We start from the raw sequence: 19,261 nt of genomic DNA, 5'->3' as shown, positions 1-19,261 counted from the left end.
TCTCCCTCCCCTTTTTTCCCCCCTCTCCCTCCCCTTTTTTCCCCCCTCTCCCTCTCCCCTTTTCCTCCCCCTTTTTCCTCCCTCTCCCATTTTCCCCCCTCTCCCTCCCCTTTCCCCCCCCTCTCCCTCCCCTTTTTCCCCCCCTCTCCCTCCCCTTTCCCCCCCCTCTCCCTCCCCTTTTCCCCCCCTCCCTCCCCTTTTCCCCCCCTCCCTCCCCTTTTCCCTCCCTCCCTCCCCTTTTCCCCCCCTCACCCTCCCCTTTTCCCCCCCTCACCCTCCCCTTTTCCCCCCTTCCCTTTCCCCCCCTTCCCTTTCCCTTTTTTCCCCCTTCCATTTCTCCCCCCCCCTTTTATTGGAGTTTGAAATAATGGGACATTTTAATGACAATGCCTTTAATATCCACCTTGAGTGCACAACATTACTACTTCTTACTATGACTCTTCCCTCCTTAGCAGACCTGTCCCACTAACCGCCTCTCTCTCTCCCCCTCTAGGTGCGTTAATTGGCCGACCTCTGCTTCCTGAAGGTAAGACGAGCGGTGGTCCCTTCTGATCACTTTGTATTAGTGGGGTGTCTGGGAGGGGGAAACCACCTTATTCTAGGGAGAACTAGCTGTCTAAAATGGATGCGCAGCAAAAAGGAACGCCCTGTGTCCTCCATCGTATGTTGCTACCCAGAACCCTTTGCTGCAGGATGGACGCGCTTGCTCCTTTCTCTGTGTACATGTGGAGATGCTGATAAGTGTCAGTAATGATGTGAGCTGCGCGGCTTAATCCTAACTGGCACCTGCTGCTCCTAATATCTCCCGGTTGCTTTTGACATGAGTGGACGTGTGTGCATTGGACCGCTCTGTGTGTGCTCTGCACGCGGGTGCTGCTACGTGAGTGTGCTCTGCGCACAATGCTGCTACGTGGGTGTGCTTTGCGCACAATGTTGCTACGTGGGTGTGCTTTGCGCACAATGCTGCTACGTGGGTGTGCTTTGCGCACAATGCTGTACTACGTGGGTGTGCTCCGCGCACAATGTTGCTACGTGGGTGTGCTTTGCACACGGTGCTGCTGCGTGGGTGTGCTCTGCGCACGGTGCTGCTGCGTGGATGTGCTCTGCGCACAATGCTGCTGTGTGGGTGTGCTCTGCGCACAATGCTGCTACGTGGGTGTGCTCTGCGCACAATGCTGCTGCGTGGGTGTGCTTTGCGCACAGTACTACTACGTGTGTGCTCTGCGCGTGGAGTGCTCTGCGCGTGTGAGTGCTCTGCGCGCAGTGCGGCTACGTGTGTAATCTCCGCTCGCAGTGCTGCTACGTGTGTAAGCTCTGCTTGTAGTGCTGCTACGTGTGTGCTCTGCGAGCAGTGCTGCTACGTGTGTGCTCTGCGCGCAGTGCTGCTACGTGTGTGCTCTGCGCGCAGTGCTGTTACAGTACGTGTGTGCTCTGCGCACAGTGCTGCTACGTGTGTGCTCTGCGCAGTGCTGTTACAGTACGTGTGTGCTCTGCGCGCAGTGCTGCTACAGCGCGCAGTTTGGCTACATGTGCCAGTCTGATGGGTGGATGGTGTTACAGGACGGGAGGTGTGTGAGCTCAGGGTGCTGGGGACAGCAGGACGCGTCTCAGTAACGCTGCTTCTCAGGCATTTATTGGCTATATATAGAAATAAGAAGTCTGTAAAGATGGGACACGCATCTGTACACGCGCGCTCTCTCACCTGCGCGCATCTGTACACTCGCGCTCCTCACTTGCACGCATCTGTACACGTTCCGCTCTCACTTGCACGCATCTGAACACGCGCGCTCTCACCTGCGCGCATCTGTACACCCGCACTCTCACCTGCGCGCATCTGTACACCCGCACTCTCACCTGCGCGCATCTGTACACTCGCACTCTCACCTGCGCGCATCTGTACACGCGCGCTCTCACTTGCGCGCATCTGTACACTCGCGCTCTCACCTGCGCGCATCTGTACACCCGCACTCTCACCTGCGCTCATCTGTACACTCGCACTCTCACCTGCGCGCATCTGTACACGCGCGCTCTCACTTGCGCGCATCTGTACACTCGCGCTCTCACTTGCACGCATCTGTACACGCGCGCTCTCACTTGCGCGCATCTGTACACGCATGCTCTCACTTGCGCGCATCCTGTACACGCGCGCTCTCACCTGCGCGCATCTGTACTAGCGAGCATCTGTACTAGCGGCTCTCACAACACATGGCACTCCCCTCAGCTCCTTTCCCCCCTCTATACCCTCACCCCCTCCTCTCTCTTCTCTCTCTTCCCTCTCCCCCCCTCCTCTCTTCCCTCCCCCCCTCCTCTCTTCCCTCCCCCCCCTCCTCTCTTCCCTCCCCCCTCCTCTCTCTTTCCCTCCCCCCCTCCTCTCTCTTCCCTCCCCCCCTCCTCTCTCCTCCCTCCTCCCCTCCTCTCTCCTCCCTCCTCCCCTCCTCTCTCTTCGCTCCCCCCCCTCCTCTCTCTTCCCTCCCCCGTCCTCTCTCGTCCCTTCCCCCCTCCTCTCTCTTCCCTCCCCCCCTCCTCTCTCTTCCCTCCCCGCCCTCCTCTCTCTTCCTCCCCCCTCCTCTCTCCTCCCTCCCCCTCCTCTCTCTTCCCTCCCCCCTCCTCTCTCTTCCCTCCCCCCCTCCTCTCTCTTCCCTCCCCCCTCCTCTCTCTTCCCTCCCCCCCTCCTCTCTCTTCCCTCCCCCCTCCTCTCACTTCCCTGCCCCCTTCCTCTCTTCTTCCCTCCCCCCCTCCTCTCTCTTCCCACTCTCCCCCCCTCCTTCTCTCTTCCCTCCCCCCCCTCCTCTCTCTTCCCTCCCCCCCTCTTCTCTCTTCCCTCTCCCCTCCTCTCTCTTCCCTCCCCCCTCCTCTCTCTTCCCTCTCCCCCTCCTCTCTCTTCCCTCCCTCTCCTCTCTCTTCCCGCTCTCCCCCCTCCTCTCTCTTCCCGCTCTCCCCCCCTCCTCTCTCTTCCCGCTCTCCCCCCCTCCTCTCTCTGCCCGCTCTCCCCCCTCTCTCTTCTCTCTCTACCCCCCTCCTCTCTCTACCCGCTCTCTCCTCTCTCTCTTCCCTCTCTCCCCCCTCTCTCTTTCTTCTCTCCCCCCTCTCTCTTCCCTCTCTCCCCCCCTCCTCTCTCTTCCCTCTCTCCTCCCTCTCTCTCTCTCCCTCTCTCCCCCCTCCTCTCCCTTCCCTCTCCCCCCCTCCTCTCCCTTCCCTCTCCCCCCCTCCTCTCCCTTCCTCTCCCCCCTCCTCTCCCTTCCCTCTCCCCCCCTCCTCTCCCTTCCCTTCCCCCCCTCCTCTCCCTTCCCTCTCCCCCCTCCTCTCTCTTCCCGCTCTCCCCCCCTCCTCTCTCTTCCCGCTCTCCCCCCCCTCCTCTCTCTTCCGCTCTCCCCCCTCTCTCTTCTCTCTACCCCCCTCCTCTCTCTTCCCGCTCTCCCCCCCTTCCTCTCTCTTCCCGCTCTCCCCTCTCTCTTCTCTCTCTACTCCCCTCCTCTCTCTTCCCGCTCTCCCCCCCTCTCTCTTCCCTCTCTCCCCCTCTCTCCCCCCTCTCTCTTCCCTCTCTCCCCCCTCCTCTCCCTTCCCTCTCCCCGTCCTCTCTCTTTCCCTCTCCCCCCCTTCTCTCTCTTCCATCTCCCCCCTCCTCTCTCTTCCCTCTCCCCCTCCTCTCTCTTCCCTCTCCCCCCTCCTCTCTCTTCCCTCTCCCCCCCTTCTCTCTCTTCCTCTCCCCCTCCTCTCTCTTCCCTCTCCCCCCCTCCCCTCTCCTCTCTCTTCCCGCTCTCCCCCCTCCTCTCTCTTCCCGCTCTCCCCCCCTCCTCTCTCTTCCCGCTCTCCCCCCTCCTCTCTCTCCCGCTCTCCCCCCTCTCTCTTCTCTCTCTACCCCCCTCTCTCTCTCTACCCGCTCTCTCCTCTCTCTCTTCCCTCTCTCCCCCCTCTCTCTTTCTTCTCTCCCCCCTCTCTCTTCCCTCTCTCCCCCCATCCTCTCTCTTCCCTCTCTCCTCCCTCCTCTCTCTTCCCTCTCTCCCCCCTCCTCTCCTTCCCTCTCCCCCCCTCCTCTCCCTTCCCTCTCCCCCCCTCCTCTCCCTTCCCTCTCCCCCCTCCTCTCCCTTCCCTCTCCCCCCCTCCTCTCCCTTCCCTTCCCCCCCTCCTCTCCCTTCCCTCTCCCCCCTCCTCTCTCTTCCCGCTCTCCCCCCTCCTCTCTCTTCCCGCTCTCCCCCCCTCCTCTCTCTTCCCGCTCTCCCCCCTCTCTCTTCTCTCTACCCCCCTCCTCTCTCTTCCCGCTCTCCCCCCTTCCTCTCTCTTCCCGCTCTCCCCCTCTCTCTTCTCTCTCTACTCCCCTCCTCTCTCTTCCCGCTCTCCCCCTCTCTCTTCCTCTCTCCCCCTCTCTCCCCCCTCTCTCTTCCCTCTCTCTCCCCCTCCTCTCCCTTCCCTCTCCCCCGTCCTCTCTCTTCCCTCTCCCCCCTTCTCTCTCTTCCCTCTCCCCCCTCCTCTCTCTTCCCTCTCCCCCTCCTCTCTCTTCCCTCTCCCCCCTCCTCTCTCTTCCCTCTCCCCCCCTTCTCTCTCTTCCCTCTCCCCCCTCCTCTCTCTTCCCTCTCCCCCCCTCCTCTCTCTTCCCTCTCCCCCCCTCCTCTCTCTTCCCTCTCTCCCCTCTCTCTTCCCGCTCGCTTCCCTCTCTCCCCTCTCTCTTCCCTCTCTCCCCCTCTCTCTTCTCTCTCTACCCCCCTCCTCTCTCTTCCCGCTCTCCCCCTCTCTCTTCCCTCTCTCCCCCCTCTCTCTTCCCTCTCTCCTCCCTCTCTTCCCCCTCTCTCCCCCCTCTTTCCCCCCTCTCTCCCCCCTCTCTCTTCCCTCTCTCTTCCCTCTCTCTTCCCTCTCTCTTCCCTCTCTCTTCCCTCTCCCCCTCCTCTCCCTTCCCTCTCCCCCCCCTTCTCTCTCTTCCCTCTCCCCCCTCCTCTCTCTTCCCTCTCCCCCCTCCTCTCTCTTCCCTTTCTCCCCCCACTCTCTTCCCTCTCGCTCCCCCTCCTCTCTTCCCGCTCTCCCCCTCTCTCTTCCCTCTCTCCCCCCCCTCCTCTCTCTTTCCGCTCTCCCCCTCTCTCTTCCCTCTCTCCCCCCTCCTCTCTCTTCCCTCTCCCCCCCTCCTCTCTCTTCCCTCTCCCCCCCTCCTCTCTCTTCCCTCTCCCCCCCTCTCCCCCCCCCCTCCTCTCTCCCCCCCCCCCTCTCTTCCCCCCCTCCTTGTCGGAATCCTCCATGAAAAGCGATACCACACCAGCCTCCCGTTTGCATCATTCCTTTTCCCCGCACCATTGTCCCGTTGCTTAAACAATGTGTGTCCTTCTGTTGTGTGCAGGGAGTGTGCCCCAGGGAGCCGTATCGCTCGCTCCAGGGAGCCGCATTGCTCGCCCCAGGGAGCCGCATCGCTCGCCCCAGGGAGCCGCATCGCTCGCCCCAGGGAGCCGTATCGCTCGCCCCAGGGAGCCGCATCGCTCGCCACAGGGAGCCGTATCGCTCGCTCCAGGGACCCGCATCGCTCGCCACAGGGAGCCGTATCGCTCGCTCCAGGGAGCCGCATCGCTCGCCACAGGGAGCCGTATCGCTCGCTCCAGGGAGCCGCATCGCTCGCCACAGGGAGCCGTATCGCTCGCTCCAGGGAGCCGCATCGCTCGCCACAGGGAGCCGTATCGCTCGCTCCAGGGAGCCGCATCGCTCGCCACAGGGAGCCGTATCGGTCGCCCCAGGGAGCCGCATCGCTCGCCACAGGGAGCCGTATCGCTCGCCCCAGGGAGCCGTATCGCTCGCTCCAGGGAGCCGCATCGCTCGCCACAGGGAGCCGTATCGCTCGCCCCAGGGAGCCGCATCGCTCGCCACAGGGAGCCGCATCGCTCGCCACAGGGAGCCGTATCGCTCGCTCCAGGGAGCCGCATCGCTCGCCCCAGGGAGCCGCATCGCTCGCCCCAGGGAGCCGCATCGCTCGCCCCAGGGAGCCGTATCGCTCGCCATCAGGGAGCCGTATCGCTCGCCATCAGGGAGCCGCATCGCTCGCCCCAGGGAGCCGCATCGCTCGCCCCAGGGAGCCGCATAGCTCGCCCCAGGGAGCCGCGTCGCTCGCCCCAGGGAGCCGCGTCGCTCGCCCCAGGGAGCCGCGTCGCTCGCCCCAGGGAGCCGCGTCGCTCGCCCCAGGGAGCCGCGTCGCTCGCCCCAGGGAGCATTGGCGTGAATGTAAGGAACAGCTGCAGCTATTGAAATAAACCCGTACCGGAGACCACACCCCATTAATAGGCAATTTCCCCTCCAGTGCAGCTCAGAAAATTCCGGTTTTACCATTTGCGGGATATTTAACCCCAAAAACTCAGCGGGGTATTGCATGGCCAGGTCCGATCTCTGGTGCTACCTTGTGGGTTTGCAGTAGTATGACGCATTATTTTCTGTCTCTGCCGATGACACGAGTCTGTCATTTCTCCCATTATCTAATACTTCCCCTTGGCAAACTTTCCCATAATGACATTACAATTATTCATTTCCCCGGCTTATTAACTTATGTTTGAGATGCCTCCTCCGTGGGTATTTATGTATACAACGTGTTACCAGGAAGTGATACAGTGCCAGTTACCGCTCGTTCTCACGTCTGTCCTGGGCACAGAGTTATAATGACAAATAGTACATGGTTACAGATACAGTCACATAAGTGAGCAGGTTATACATTACATACAAGACATGGCATGCACAGTTAGAGATAATATATATTCTAGGCAGGGCTAGACAAATACGGTCGCTCGGGCGACTGCATTGTGGCCGCTGCGACGGCTTACCTGCAGCGGTGTCCCCCGGCTTCTCTCGGTCTCCGTCTTGAGCTTTAAAATCATGTTTTTCTCCTGCAGCACTATTCAAAATGGCCACGCAGTACCATATGACGCCGCGTTGGTATGGCAACAGGATGCGACATCAAGCGGCGCCACGTTGCGCGTTGCCGTGTCCCGTTGTCATGGCAACGCAGCGTCTATGATGCCGCGCGGCCATTTTGAATAGTGCTGCAGGAGAAAAACATGATTTTAAAGGTGACAAGACGACAGAAGGCCGGGAGACCCCATCAGGACCCCGCCACAGGTAAGGGGGGGGGGACTTTTTTTGGGGGGGGGGCAGTTGGGTTTTGGCCCAGTTTGTCGGGCCCTGATTATAGGCGTATGTAAGTTTTTTTTTTCTCGTTTTGAATGCACTGGTGGCGGCTTTTAGCCTCCGGTAGGTTGTTCCAGTTTTGGGGTGCACGGTAAGAGGAGGAGGAGCGGCCGAATACTTTGTTGAGCCTTGGGACCATGAACAGTCTTTTGGAGTCTGATCTCAGATCTCAGATGATAAGTGCTGCATGTGGGAGGGGTGAGGAGCTTGTTCAGGTAGCTGGGTAGCTTGCCCAGAAAGTATTTGAAGGCGAGACAGGAAAGAAGAACATTGTAGCTAGACTCAAGTGATGACCAATCTAGTTCTTTGAGCATTTCGCAGTGATGTGTGTTGTAGTTGCATTGGAGAACAAAACGACAAATTGAATTGTAGAGGGTGTCAAGTTTGCTAAGGTGGGTTTGAGGTGCCGAGCCATATACTATGTCTCCATAGTCAATAATTGGCATTAGCATCTGCTGTGCGATACGCTTTTTGACCAGCAGATTTGAGGTGGATTTGTTCCTGTAAAGTTTGGCATAGGTTTTGGTTGTCAGGGTATCAATGTGCATCCCAAATGTTAAATGGGAATCAAACCACATGTCCAAGTATTTAAAACTAATAGTATGTTAAAGCAGATTGTCTGCTTTTGGGGAGGGGGAGGGGATTGGGTGGGGGTTGCCAGTGGTGGGAAGCAGGAAGTGGCCAGGGCTGAACCGTGGTAATTTCAGCTCTGTGGATCCCCTGCTTACTTCTAAAGGGGCTGACAGGCACGCAGTATGGCTGTTTAATGGTGCATTGTCACTTGTGCAAATAAGAAGCAGAGGCGTCGTCCCTTGGCCTGAGGACCTTTAAAATAGGATTGAGATACTGACATCACTTTCAGGGGTAAGTATTTCGGGGAGCACGGGGACCCCAGAGCTGAAATGAAAGCAGTTCGGCTCTGGAGACCCCCTGCTTCCCACTGGGGAAATCATAAGGCTTCTTGAGTGATGGAACATTACATCTTTATCACAGGAGTGTGGGGATAACTCTCATGCCAGGAGCTAAGAATCAGGACGGCAAGATTGTAACCCCTACGACTGCAGAAACCCCTGGCACTGAAGGTGTTAAAGCTGCAGTTCAAGCTGCTGTTAAATTTAAATATATATATATATATATATATATTTACTCACACACCAGCGGGGGGGGGGGGGGGGTGGGAAAGGAATATATAAGATAATTCTTTTTTTTTTTTTTTTTCAGTATGCGATACAATCCACACAAGGATAAGTAATTAGCGAAGTTGCCAATCGATCCGTTCTCCTGTGTTCGATCGGGGAAGATTCGGCTCGGGGGTTCACTAAATCTGTTAGAGCCGCAGAAGAGGACCAAAGATGCAAAGTTCTGTGGGGAAGATCATGTAACCAGGCAGTCACTAGATACAATTGGTTCACTGCTAGAGAGAGGGCAGGCTACTAGTATTTTCTCATAGTACCGAACTGATTTATTAAAAAATAAACCACACATGTAGGATATTGCTTGAACTGCTGCTTTAAAGCTCAGTCCATTTAACACAAAAACACCATCATCATCATCTTGAGCCCTGGGCTTCCCACTGCTGGATGACGCCTCCCCAATGATCTCCCAGGTCCTGCGGTTACAGCGTCTCTTCTCCACGTCGTTCCAACACATTCCCTGATCTCATCCTCCCATCTTGCTTTTGGTCGTCGTCTTGGTCTTTCAATCTCTCATGGAATCCAGTCGATGGCTATCTTTGTCCAACGATGGTCATTTCTTTTTGCGACGGGTCTGGCCCGCCACCATTTTAATTTCTTTCCCCCTGTGACGATGTCACAGACTTGTTTGGTTTCCAACCCATTAATCCTTTTTCCTGTCTCCGGTAATACCCAGCATGCATCTCTCCATACTTTGCGTTGTCTGAAGCTTCTGAATTACCTTCACATTTAGGGTGCAAGTTTCACTTCCCTACGCGAGCACGGACAGGATACACTGGTCAAACACTTCATTGTTGATGCTCCATGGAAGGATCCTTTGAAAGATTGTCTTGTCATCCAAATGCCTCCATCCCATCTTCATTCTCCTGTGAAGGTTCCCACCCATTGTTATTTGCCTGCCAAGGTAGATATAGTCTTCAACTTCTAGTTCTATTCCATTTATTTTGAGCTTTGCAGAGCTGACCCGTTGGTTGACCATCACTTTTGGTCAGGCTGAGAGAGGCCACATACTTACTCGCTTTGTCAAGTTCTCCGATTTGTTGTTGAAGGTATTCTGGACTTAGGTAAAAAATAACGATGTCAATATAAAGCATTATACATGTAACGCTTGAGGTAAGGTGATCCCATTCATTCACACTTCCCTATGAAGAGAGAGAGAGAGAGAGATATCTACAGTTGTGTGAAAAAGAAAGTACACCCTCTTTGAATTCTATGGTTTTACATATCAGGACATAATAACAATCATCTGTTCCTTAGTAGGTCTTAAAATTAGGTAAATACAACCTCAGATGAACAACAACACATGACATATTACACAGTGTCATGATTTATTTAACAAAAATAAAGCCAAAATGGAGAAACTGTGTGTGAAAAACTAAGTACACCCTTACTTCCATAGGAATTAAGATGCTAAGCAGCAGACAGGTTTTGCTAATAAAATGCCCTTGATTAATTGATCATCAGCAAGTGTGACCACCTATAAAAGCCGAAGTTTTAGCAGTTTGCTGGTCTGGAGTATTCAGGTTTGTGTTAACACAATGCCAAGGAGGAAAGACATTAGCAATGATCTTTGAGAATCAATTGTTGCTTCCCATCAATCTGGGAAGGGTTATAAGGCCATTTCCAAACAATTTTAAGTCCATCATTCTACAGTGAGAAAGATTATTAAAAAGTGGAAAACATTCAAGACAGTTTCCAATCTTCCCAGGAGTGGACGTCCCAGCAAATTCACCCCAAGGTCAGACCGTGCATTGCTCAGAGAAATTGCAAAAAACCCAAGAGTTACATCTCAGATTCTACAGGCCTCAGTTAGCATGTTAAATGTTAATGTTCATGACAGTGCAATTAGAAAAAGACTGAACAAGTATGGTTTGTTTGGAAGGGTTACCAAGAGAAAGCCTCTTGTCTCTAAAAAAAACATGGCAGCATGGCTTAGGTTTGCAAAGTTGCATCTGAACAAACCACAAGACTTCTGGAACAATGTCCTTTGGACAGATGAGACCAAAGTGGAGATGTTTGGCCATAATGCACAGCGCCACGTTTGGCGAAAACCAAACACAGCATATTAGCACTAACACCTCATGTCAACTGTCACGCACGGTGGTGGTGGGGTGATGATTTTCTCTTATTTTTGCAGCCAGAGGACCTGGGAACCTTGCAGTCATTGAGTCGAACATGAACTCCTCTGTATACCAAAGTATTCTAGAGTCAAATGTGAGGCCATCTGTCTGACAGCTAAAGCTTGGCCGAAATTGGGTCATGCAACAGGACAATGATACCAAGAACACCAGCAAATCTACAATAGAATAGCTGAAAAAGAAAAGAATAAAGGTGTTGCAATGGCCCAGTAAAAGTCCAGACCTCAACCCGATTGAAATGCTGTGGCTGGACCTTAAGAGAGCTGTGCATAAACAAATGCCCACAAACCTCAATGAACTGAAGCAACGTTGTAAAGAAGAGTGGGCCACAATTCCTCCACAACGAAGTGAGAGACTGATAAAGTCATACAGAAAACGAGTACTTCAAGTTATTGCTGCTAAAGGTGGTTCTACAAGCTTTTGAATCATGAGGTTTACTTAGTTTTTCACACATAGCTTCTCCATTTTGGCTTTATTTTTGTTAAATAAATCATGACACGGTGTAATATGTCATGTGTTGTTGTTCATCTGAGGCTGTATTTACCTAATTGTAAGACCTGCTAAGGAACAGATGATTGTTATTATGTCCTGATATGTAAAACCATAGCATTCAAAGAGGGTGTACTTTCTTTTTCACATGACTGTATCACACACACACACACACACACACACACACACACACACACACACACACACACACACACACACACACACACACTTCCACTCGTGTGATGGAAATGGTTTGGAAATGCAGTGGTGTTTTTGAAGGAAAGAAAGTGGCGTGGGGCCCCAGCAGAGAAATGATTTCATATCTAAACTAGACTACATAATGCAGTTTAATGATGGGAAATATGCATGCAAGGTGTTCGTCTTCCGTCCGCATGTCTCCTCATTCCATCATAACGGCGAGCTTTCTGGTGGAACCCTAGATCTCAGTTCCCTCCCATAAATGGAAGTGGATATTTTCATCGCGGTTAAGGGGTCAAGGATAGCGGTTTTAGTGTAGGAGGTTTTTAGTGGAGGGGCTTAGGGGAACAGGTTTTAGGGTAGGGGGTTAAGGTTTTTGGAGTAAGGGGTAGCGTTAGTATTGCGGGTTAAGGTTAGGGACTTAACTTGGTGGCGAAACGGCCGGCGGCAATATGTCCCTGCGGCGAGGTGAGTGGCGGCTGAATGCCAGCAGCGATTTGGTTGCAGCAAAATGGCTGCGACCAAATGTCCAAAAATACCTTTGCTCTTAAACGTGTCGGGCGGGGCCCTTAGCACTGCACCTTTGCATGGCGTTTATGTACTTAAAGGAGAAATATCCCCCCCACCCCCGCTTCCCACTCTAACCTCCATCTTTGTTTTGCTCACGGAATTGGATCTGGACCTCACTATTTTCAGCTCCTGAAAGACTACCAGGGACGTTATCGGTGTCACTTCCTGGTTTTAAATGGACGTCCAGTAGGAATCCGCAACCGATGACACTGCAGCTTCCTATTGGCCCTCAGTTTTTGCAGCCATTTTGTTTCCCCTGAGGGAGATTTGAACCCAGTCATTTCACCAGTAAGTATTTTGAGAACTCCCGGAACGGAAAACAGTGGCGAGGTTTGTACTAGTGACGACATCTTGGGTCACCCAAAGGGGACTTGGCCAGCACCATCATGCTTTTTCCCTGCAGTGTTGTAAGAAAAGTCCCTTACTGTCGCTCGTGTGATCTCCGACATCTCTGGGACATGTCATCTGATGTGTACGCTCAGAGAGAGAGAAGATGCGGGTTTCTTAGGGTAAATAAATAGAGCTGACCCCCCAGTCACACACGTGGCGATCGCTGTGACTTACAAATAGGTCTTCATCATATTAAAGGATTAGGGAGTCATTTGGGATTTATTACGGCGTGTGTCAGCAGCAGATCTGCACACTAGTTGTGAAATATCCCATTAATGAACCTAATAAATAAAAATAAAAAACCCCAGGGCTTTGTTCCCCTCCCCGGTTACACGTCAACATTAATCTCTCCTCTATTCTCACTCTCCCTCTGCCTCCTTCACCTCACACCATATTCCCCTTCTCTCCCCATGTCTCACCCACCTCCACTTAACCTCCCCCTCTAAGCTCGCCTCCCCCCCTCTCTTTGCTCGCCTGCCCCCCCCCTTCGCTCGCCTGCCCCCCTCTCTTCACTCGCCTGCCCCCCTCTCTTCGCTCGCCTGCCCCCCACTCTTCGCTCGCCTGCCCCCCTCTCTTCGCTCGCCTGCCCCCTCTCTTCGCTCATCTGCCCCCCTCTCTTCGCTCGCCTGCCCCCCTCTCTTCACTCGCCTGCCCCCCTCTCTTCGCTCGCCTGCCCCCCACTCTTCGCTCGCCTGCCCCCCTCTCTTCGCTCGCCTGCCCCCTCTCTTCGCTCATCTGCCTCCCTCTCTTCGCTCGCCTGCCCCCCTCTCTTCGCTCGTCTGCCTCCCTCTCTTCGCTCGCCTGCCCCTCTCTTCGCTCGTCTGCCCCCCTCTCTTCGCTCGTCTGCCCCCTCTCTTCGCTCGTCTGCCCACTCTCTTCGCTCGTCTGCCCCCCCTCTTCGCTCGCCTGCCCCCCTCTTTGCTCGCCTACACCCCCTCTTTGCTCGCCTGCCCCCCCTCTTTGCTCGCCTGCCCCCCCTCTTTGCTCGCCTGCCCCCCCTCTTTGCTCGCCTGCCCCCCCTCTTTGCTCGCCTTTCCCCCTCTCTTCGCTCGCCTGCCCCCTCTCTTCGCTCATCTGCCTCCCTCTCTTCGCTCGCCTGCCCCCCTCTTTGCTCGCCTGCCCCCCTCTTTGCTCGCCTGCCCCCCCCCCCTTTTTGCTCGCCTGCCCCCCCCGTCTTTGCTCGCCTACCCCCCCCTCTTTGCTCGCCTGCCCCCCCTCTTTGCTCGCCTGCCCCCCCTCTTTGCTCGCCTGCCCCCCCTCTTTGCTCGCCTGCCCCCCCTCTTTGCTTGCCTGCCCCCCCCTCTGTCCCTCTTGTGCTCTGCATCCCCCTGCTCTCCCCCCTCCCCCATGTTCCTTCTCTCCCCTCCCCCATGTTCCTTCTCTCCCCTCCCCATGTTCCTTCTCTCCCCTCCCCCATGTTCCTTCTCCCCCCTCCCCCATGTTCCTTCTCCCCCCTCCCCCATGTTCCTTCTCCCCCCTCCCCCATGTTCCTTCTCCCCCCTCCCCCATGTTCCTTCTCTCCCCTCCCCATGTTCCTTCTCCCCCCTCCCCCATGTTCCTTCTCCCCCCTCCCCCATGTTCCTTCTCCCCCTCCCCCATGTTCCTTCTCCCCCCTCCCCCATGTTCCTTCTCCCCCCTCCCCCATGTTCCTTCTCCCCCCTCCCCATGTTCCTTCTCCCCCCTCCCCCATGTTCCTTCTCCCCCCTCCCCCATGTTCCTTCTCCCCCTCCCCCATGTTCCTTCTCCCCCCTCCCCCATGTTCCTTCTCCCCCCTCCCCCATGTTCCTTCTCCCCCTCCCCCATGTTCCTTCTCCCCCCTCCCCATGTTCCTTCTCCCCCTTCCCATGTTCCTTCTCCCCCCTCCCCCATGTTCCTTCTTTCCCTTCCCCATGTTCCTTCTCCCCCTCCCCATGTTCCTTCTCCCCCTCCCCCATGTTCCTTCTCTCCCCTTCCCCATGTTCATTCTCTCCCCTCCCCCATGTTCCTTCTCCCCCCTCCCCCATGTTCCTTCTACCCCCTCCCCCATGTTCCTTCTACCCCCTCCCCCATGTTCCTTCTACCCCCTCCCCATGTCCCTTCTCCCCCCTCCTCCCTCCCCCATGTTCCTTCTTCCCCCCCCCATGTTCCTTCTTCCCCCCTCCCCCATGTTCCTTCTTCCTCCCTCCCCCATGTTCCTTCTCCCCCCTCCCCCATGTTCCTTCTCCCCCCTCCCCCATGTTCCTTCTTCCTCCCTCCCCCATGTTCCTTCTTCCTCCCTCCCCCATGTCCCATGTTCCTCCCTCCCCCATGTTCCTTCTCCCCCCTCCCCCATGTTCCTTCTCCCCCCTCCCCCATGTTCCTTCTCCCCCCTCCCCCATGTTCCTTCTCCCCCATGTTCCTTCTCCCCCCTCCCCCATGTTCCTTCTTCCTCCCTCCCCCATGTTCCTTCTTCCTCCCTCCCCCATGTTCCTTCTCCCCCCTCCCCCATGTTCCTTCTCCCCCCTCCCCCATGTTCCTTCTTCCTCCCTCCCCCATGTTCCTTCTTCCTCCCTCCCCCATGTCCCATGTTCCTCCCTCCCCCATGTCCCATGTTCCTTCTTCCTCCCTCCCCCATGTTCCTTCTCCCCCTCTTCATGTTCCTTCTTCCTCCCTCCCCCATGTTCCTTCTCTCCCCTCCCCCATGTTCCTTCTCTTCCCTCCCCCATGTTCCTTCTTCCTCCCTCCCCCATGTTCCTTCTTCCTCCCTCCCCCATGTTCCTTCTTCCTCCCTCCCCCATGTTCCTTCTTCCTCCCTCCCCCATGTTCCTTCTCTCCCTAACTTCAAGACACCTTTTTAAGGAAGCATTTCAACAGCTCTGTCCCCATTTGTGTGATCAAATAGCACTGACATTGTGTGTAGCGTCGTACATAGAACCTATTGCAGATGCCACAGGTCCCTGCAGAGCTCAGTATCCCACCGAGAGCCGACGCTGGAACCGGGGTCATCCACTTCCGCAGTGAGTGCACCAGACCTCGGCTAATGTGATTAGGACAGGCCATGCGACAGTCTGTCTGCGTGATCAGGGACACGTGCCCCCCCTGCTCACTGGGGAACGTCCCAGCTGGTGAGATTTGGGGGGCGGGGAGAGGAATAAGGCTGAAACGTAACAAATGAAATGAAAACGTCATTGTTTCAGAAAGATGAGATAATTTGCCTCTGCTTCTAACCCCGAGCCATGGGCAAGGCACTCCCTGAGCCTCACACACCGGCATTAGATTGTAAGCTCTGTGGGGGCAGGGACTCGCCATGCCAGCTAAATTCTATGTGCAGCGCTGCGTCCACTGTCCGCACGATGTAAGAACATTTATGTATACCCCAACATCCCACCACCCTACAATCCCCACACACCACACACATATATATGTATATGTGATAGTGCAGAATAAATGAGTTCTCCAGTATTCGGTGATACCTTTTTTTATTGGACTAACAATTTATGTCATAGGACAAGCTTTCGAGAGTTATCCTCTCTTCTTCAGGTCAAGCAATATGTATATGTGCATACTCTATCTCAGGGGGACGCAAACTTTTTTCCCTGCGCCCCCCTGCCAGCTGTCCCCTAACTCCCGCTCCCCCTCCCCCCCCAACCCCAACTTACCCGCGCACCGGCGTAATGACAACGTGACGTCACATGACCTCGCAGCGGCATTTTGACGCCGCGTTGCCATGGCGACGCAGGGAGGAAGCCGCCGGAGCCACGGTAAGTTAGGTTTACAGAGGCCCTGCAGCTCCCCCGGCACTTAATTTAAGTGCCTTCGGGAAGCGTGGAGGGCCTCTGTAAACCCCGCGCCCCCCGTCGGCAGTCTCGCACCCCCCCTTGGAGTCGCGCCCCCCAGTTTGCGCACCGCTGCTCTATCTATACACATTCCATATATTTCCATTTATTTATTTATAAAATATTTTACGAGGAAGTAATACATTGGGAGTTACCTCTCGCTTTCACGTATCTCCCGGACATAGTTATAATGACAAATACATAGTTACAATGAGTGAAAAGGGTTACACAGTACATTATATACAAGACATTGTATGCACAGTTAAAGGTAATATATATTATAGGCGTATGTAACAGTCACAGACCAGATTATAATGTGAAACAGCTTTCGTTTTGAACAAAAGACAGGGGAGCCCAATGCTACATCCAATTGACAAAACATATATGGTAATAAGTATAAAGTTTAAATACTTCAATAATAATAATTACTTGGTTATTTAGTTAAACCCTTTGGCCAAGGCGTTATAAGCCTGCATACCAAACGTCAAGGTATAACCGATAATGCAGGTCCTACACTACACGGTGACCCCTTCCCGTTACCTCGGTATGAGGGGAAAGAACCATAGTAGGTCCTGTTCTTGCAGCAAAGTGGAAAGACCTCCCAAGTGGGAGCTTCAGTTTTGAAAGAACTTTTCCACTTTTGGCCATATACTTTATAAAAAGGCGTACTCCTTTTTAAGGACAGTAACCGTATTTCATGAAGTAAGCCTTGAAGGAAAGTGTCAGTTTCTAAATAATACGGGCGTCAGGCTCCCCCTCCCCAATAACCATTCTATTACCAAATCCCAGATCGGGTGGGCTGCTTTGGAGCTCCAAGAATGTACGGGGGTCAAACTCCTGTCCACTGATCTCTTCCTCCCCCGGCTCCCGCACTTCCCCTTACAATCATGGGCTTGTTTTAGTGCAGGGTGCAGGGACCAGCCTCCCAACAGAGCTAACACTACAGGAAGGGAATGCAAGCAGGCTGGGGACAGGCAGAAGGCTAGAGCCAAAGATGTAATGGGGTCTGAGGTTTAGGAACCCGAGCAGACGGGATGGGCGGTGTGGTTCTTATCTGACATCAGTCTCTGTTTCTGTGCATTATCCGAGCCCCTCTGTGTTGAACAACCTGCATGATTTAGTCATCCCATTAGCCTAAAAGGATTAGCCGGCCATGTGCCATAAACCCCCACCCTATAACTCCCATCCACGGCTGCAGGAAGGCTGGTTTCTGTATTTCATTCCCCTGATTCCCCTTGGGAGCTGTGTAAAGCAGGTCCCTGATCTATACGGGGTCACGCCGCCGGTTACTTCCAGCGACTTTACTCGGTACCGCTCACTGACGCAGCATACATTTTCCGGCGTCCTCATGTCCGTGAGTCACTATCTTCCTAGGTCTAGGAGGCGGAAATTAGATTGTAAGCTCTTTGGGGCAGGAACTCCTCGCCTGCAAAATTGTGTACCGCGCTAAAGACACTGTCTGCTCTATGTGGGGGAGAGAAATTTGATCAAGTGAAATGGGATTTTATCCGATTAAACGCTTCCCTTCGCTTCCTTTTTAGTTCTTAGAACACAAATGTTTAAATCTTTCTATAACCGTGATTCCCAACAAGGGTGTGTGAGTTCCTGGGGGGGGGGGGCGTGAGGTCCTGGGGGAGGGGCGTGAGGTCCTGGGGGGGGGGCGTGAGGTCCTGGGGGGGCGTGAGGTCCTGGGGGAGGGGCGTGAGGTCCTGGGGGGGGGGCATGAGGTCCCCCCCAACGAGCTCAGGACACTATATACTGTCGGGGACCAGTCACACAGTTTGGAGGATTATTAACGTGTGTTCCCCCCTCGAGCTCAGGACACTATATACTGCCTGGGATCGGTCACACAGTTGGGGTGGCGATTAGTATGAGGAGTCAGTGATGAGATTTATTAATTAGGGGTTCAGGGGAACAAGGATTTTCCAGCGGAGGGGGGGTAGAGGGGGCACAGTGTAAGTAAGGCTGGGGCCGCTGGGTTACAGTCTGCTTCCATGCGTAATAAATGACGTATGTACCGTACCGTACCGTATGTACCGTAGCGTATGTACCGTAGCGTATGTACCGTACCGTATGTACCGTACCGTATGTACCGTACCGTATGTACCGTATGTACCGTACCGTATGTACCGTACCGTATGTACCGTACCGTATGTACCGTACCGTATGTACCGTACCGTATGTAATTTTTGCCTGCTAAGTGAAACTACCCCTTAAATGCCCTACATTATGGGTGGCATTGTGTATGGCCGCAATCTCTCATACGTATGTGTCACACTGGGGAGTACATGGCAAACTGCCCACACCTGGACTGGCCGCTCACTCGTCGCCTCTGCCGGAGAAGTCACACCCTTTCATTTTGGGTCTTCTCTTCCTCTGTGTCTGATAGGGAGCTCTGCTCTGCGCCTGTCCTCTGCCCACACGGTCCTCTGCCCACGCGGTGCTCTGCGCCTGTTCTCTGCCCACGCGGTCCTCTGCCCACGCGGTGCTCTGCGCCTGTCCTCTGCCCACGCTGTGCTCTGCGCCTGTCCTCTGCCCACGCGGTGCTCTGCGCCTGTCCTCTGCCCACGCGGTGCTCTGCGCCTGTCCTCGGCCCACGCGGTGCTCTGCGCCTGTCCTCTGCCCACGCGGTACTCTGCGCCTGTCCTCTGCCCACGCGGTGCTCTGCGCCTGTCCTCTGCCCACGCGGTGCTCTGCGCCTGTCCTCTGCCCACGCGGCCCTCTGCCCACGCGGTGCTCTGCGCCTTTCCCCTGCCCACGCGGTGCTCTGCGCCTGTCCTCTGCCCACGCGGTGCTCTGCGCCTGTCCTCTACCCACGCTGTGCTCTGCGCCTGTCCTCTGCCCACGCTGTGCTCTGCGCCTGTCCTCTGCCCACGCGGTGCTCTGCGCCTGTCCTCTGTCCACGCGGTGCTCTGCGCCTGTCCTCGGCCCACGCGGTGCTCTGCGCCTGTCCTCGGCCCACGCGGTACTCTGCGCCTGTCCTCTGCCCACGCGGTGCTCTGCGCCTGTCCTCTGCCCACGCGGTGCTCTGCGCCTGTCCTCTGCCCACGCGGTGCTCTGCGCCTGTCCTCTGCCCACGCGGTGCTCTGCGCCTGTCCTCTGCCCACGCGGTCCTCTGCCCACGCGGATCTCCCCCCACGCGGATCTCCCCCCACACACAAACACAGATCTCCCCTCCCACACACACACACATCCCCCCACACCCCCACACACACACATCCCCCCCTCCCACACACACACCCCCTCCCCCACACACACACATCCCCCCTCCCACACACACACACACGTCCCCCCTCCTACACACACACCCCCCCCCCCTCCCACACACACACATCTCCCCTCC

The 19,261-nt window shown here is 55.4% G+C and overlaps 1 protein-coding gene across 4 annotated transcripts in view; it reads left to right on the top strand.

Annotated features, from left to right (window-relative positions):
* Nucleotides 1-19,261, top strand: part of TLN2 (talin 2) — a 170,441-nt gene that overhangs the window by 31,768 nt on the left and 119,412 nt on the right. For all 4 annotated transcript variants that reach the window (XM_075576099.1, XM_075576100.1, XM_075576098.1 and 1 more), the window contains exon 2: nt 494-526. Coding sequence is in view for 2 of the 4 variants with exons in the window: in XM_075576098.1 (XP_075432213.1) it covers nt 494-526 (33 nt within the window). In the remaining 2 variants the exon portion in view is untranslated. The remainder of the gene's footprint in view (nt 1-493; nt 527-19,261) is intronic.

This window comes from Ascaphus truei, chromosome 18 (assembly GCF_040206685.1).
Source record: "Ascaphus truei isolate aAscTru1 chromosome 18, aAscTru1.hap1, whole genome shotgun sequence".
In the NCBI taxonomy this organism is placed as follows: domain Eukaryota; kingdom Metazoa; phylum Chordata; class Amphibia; order Anura; family Ascaphidae; genus Ascaphus; species Ascaphus truei.
Note: the sequence above shows the minus strand (reverse complement) of the source record. Positions and strands in the feature narration are given on the sequence as shown.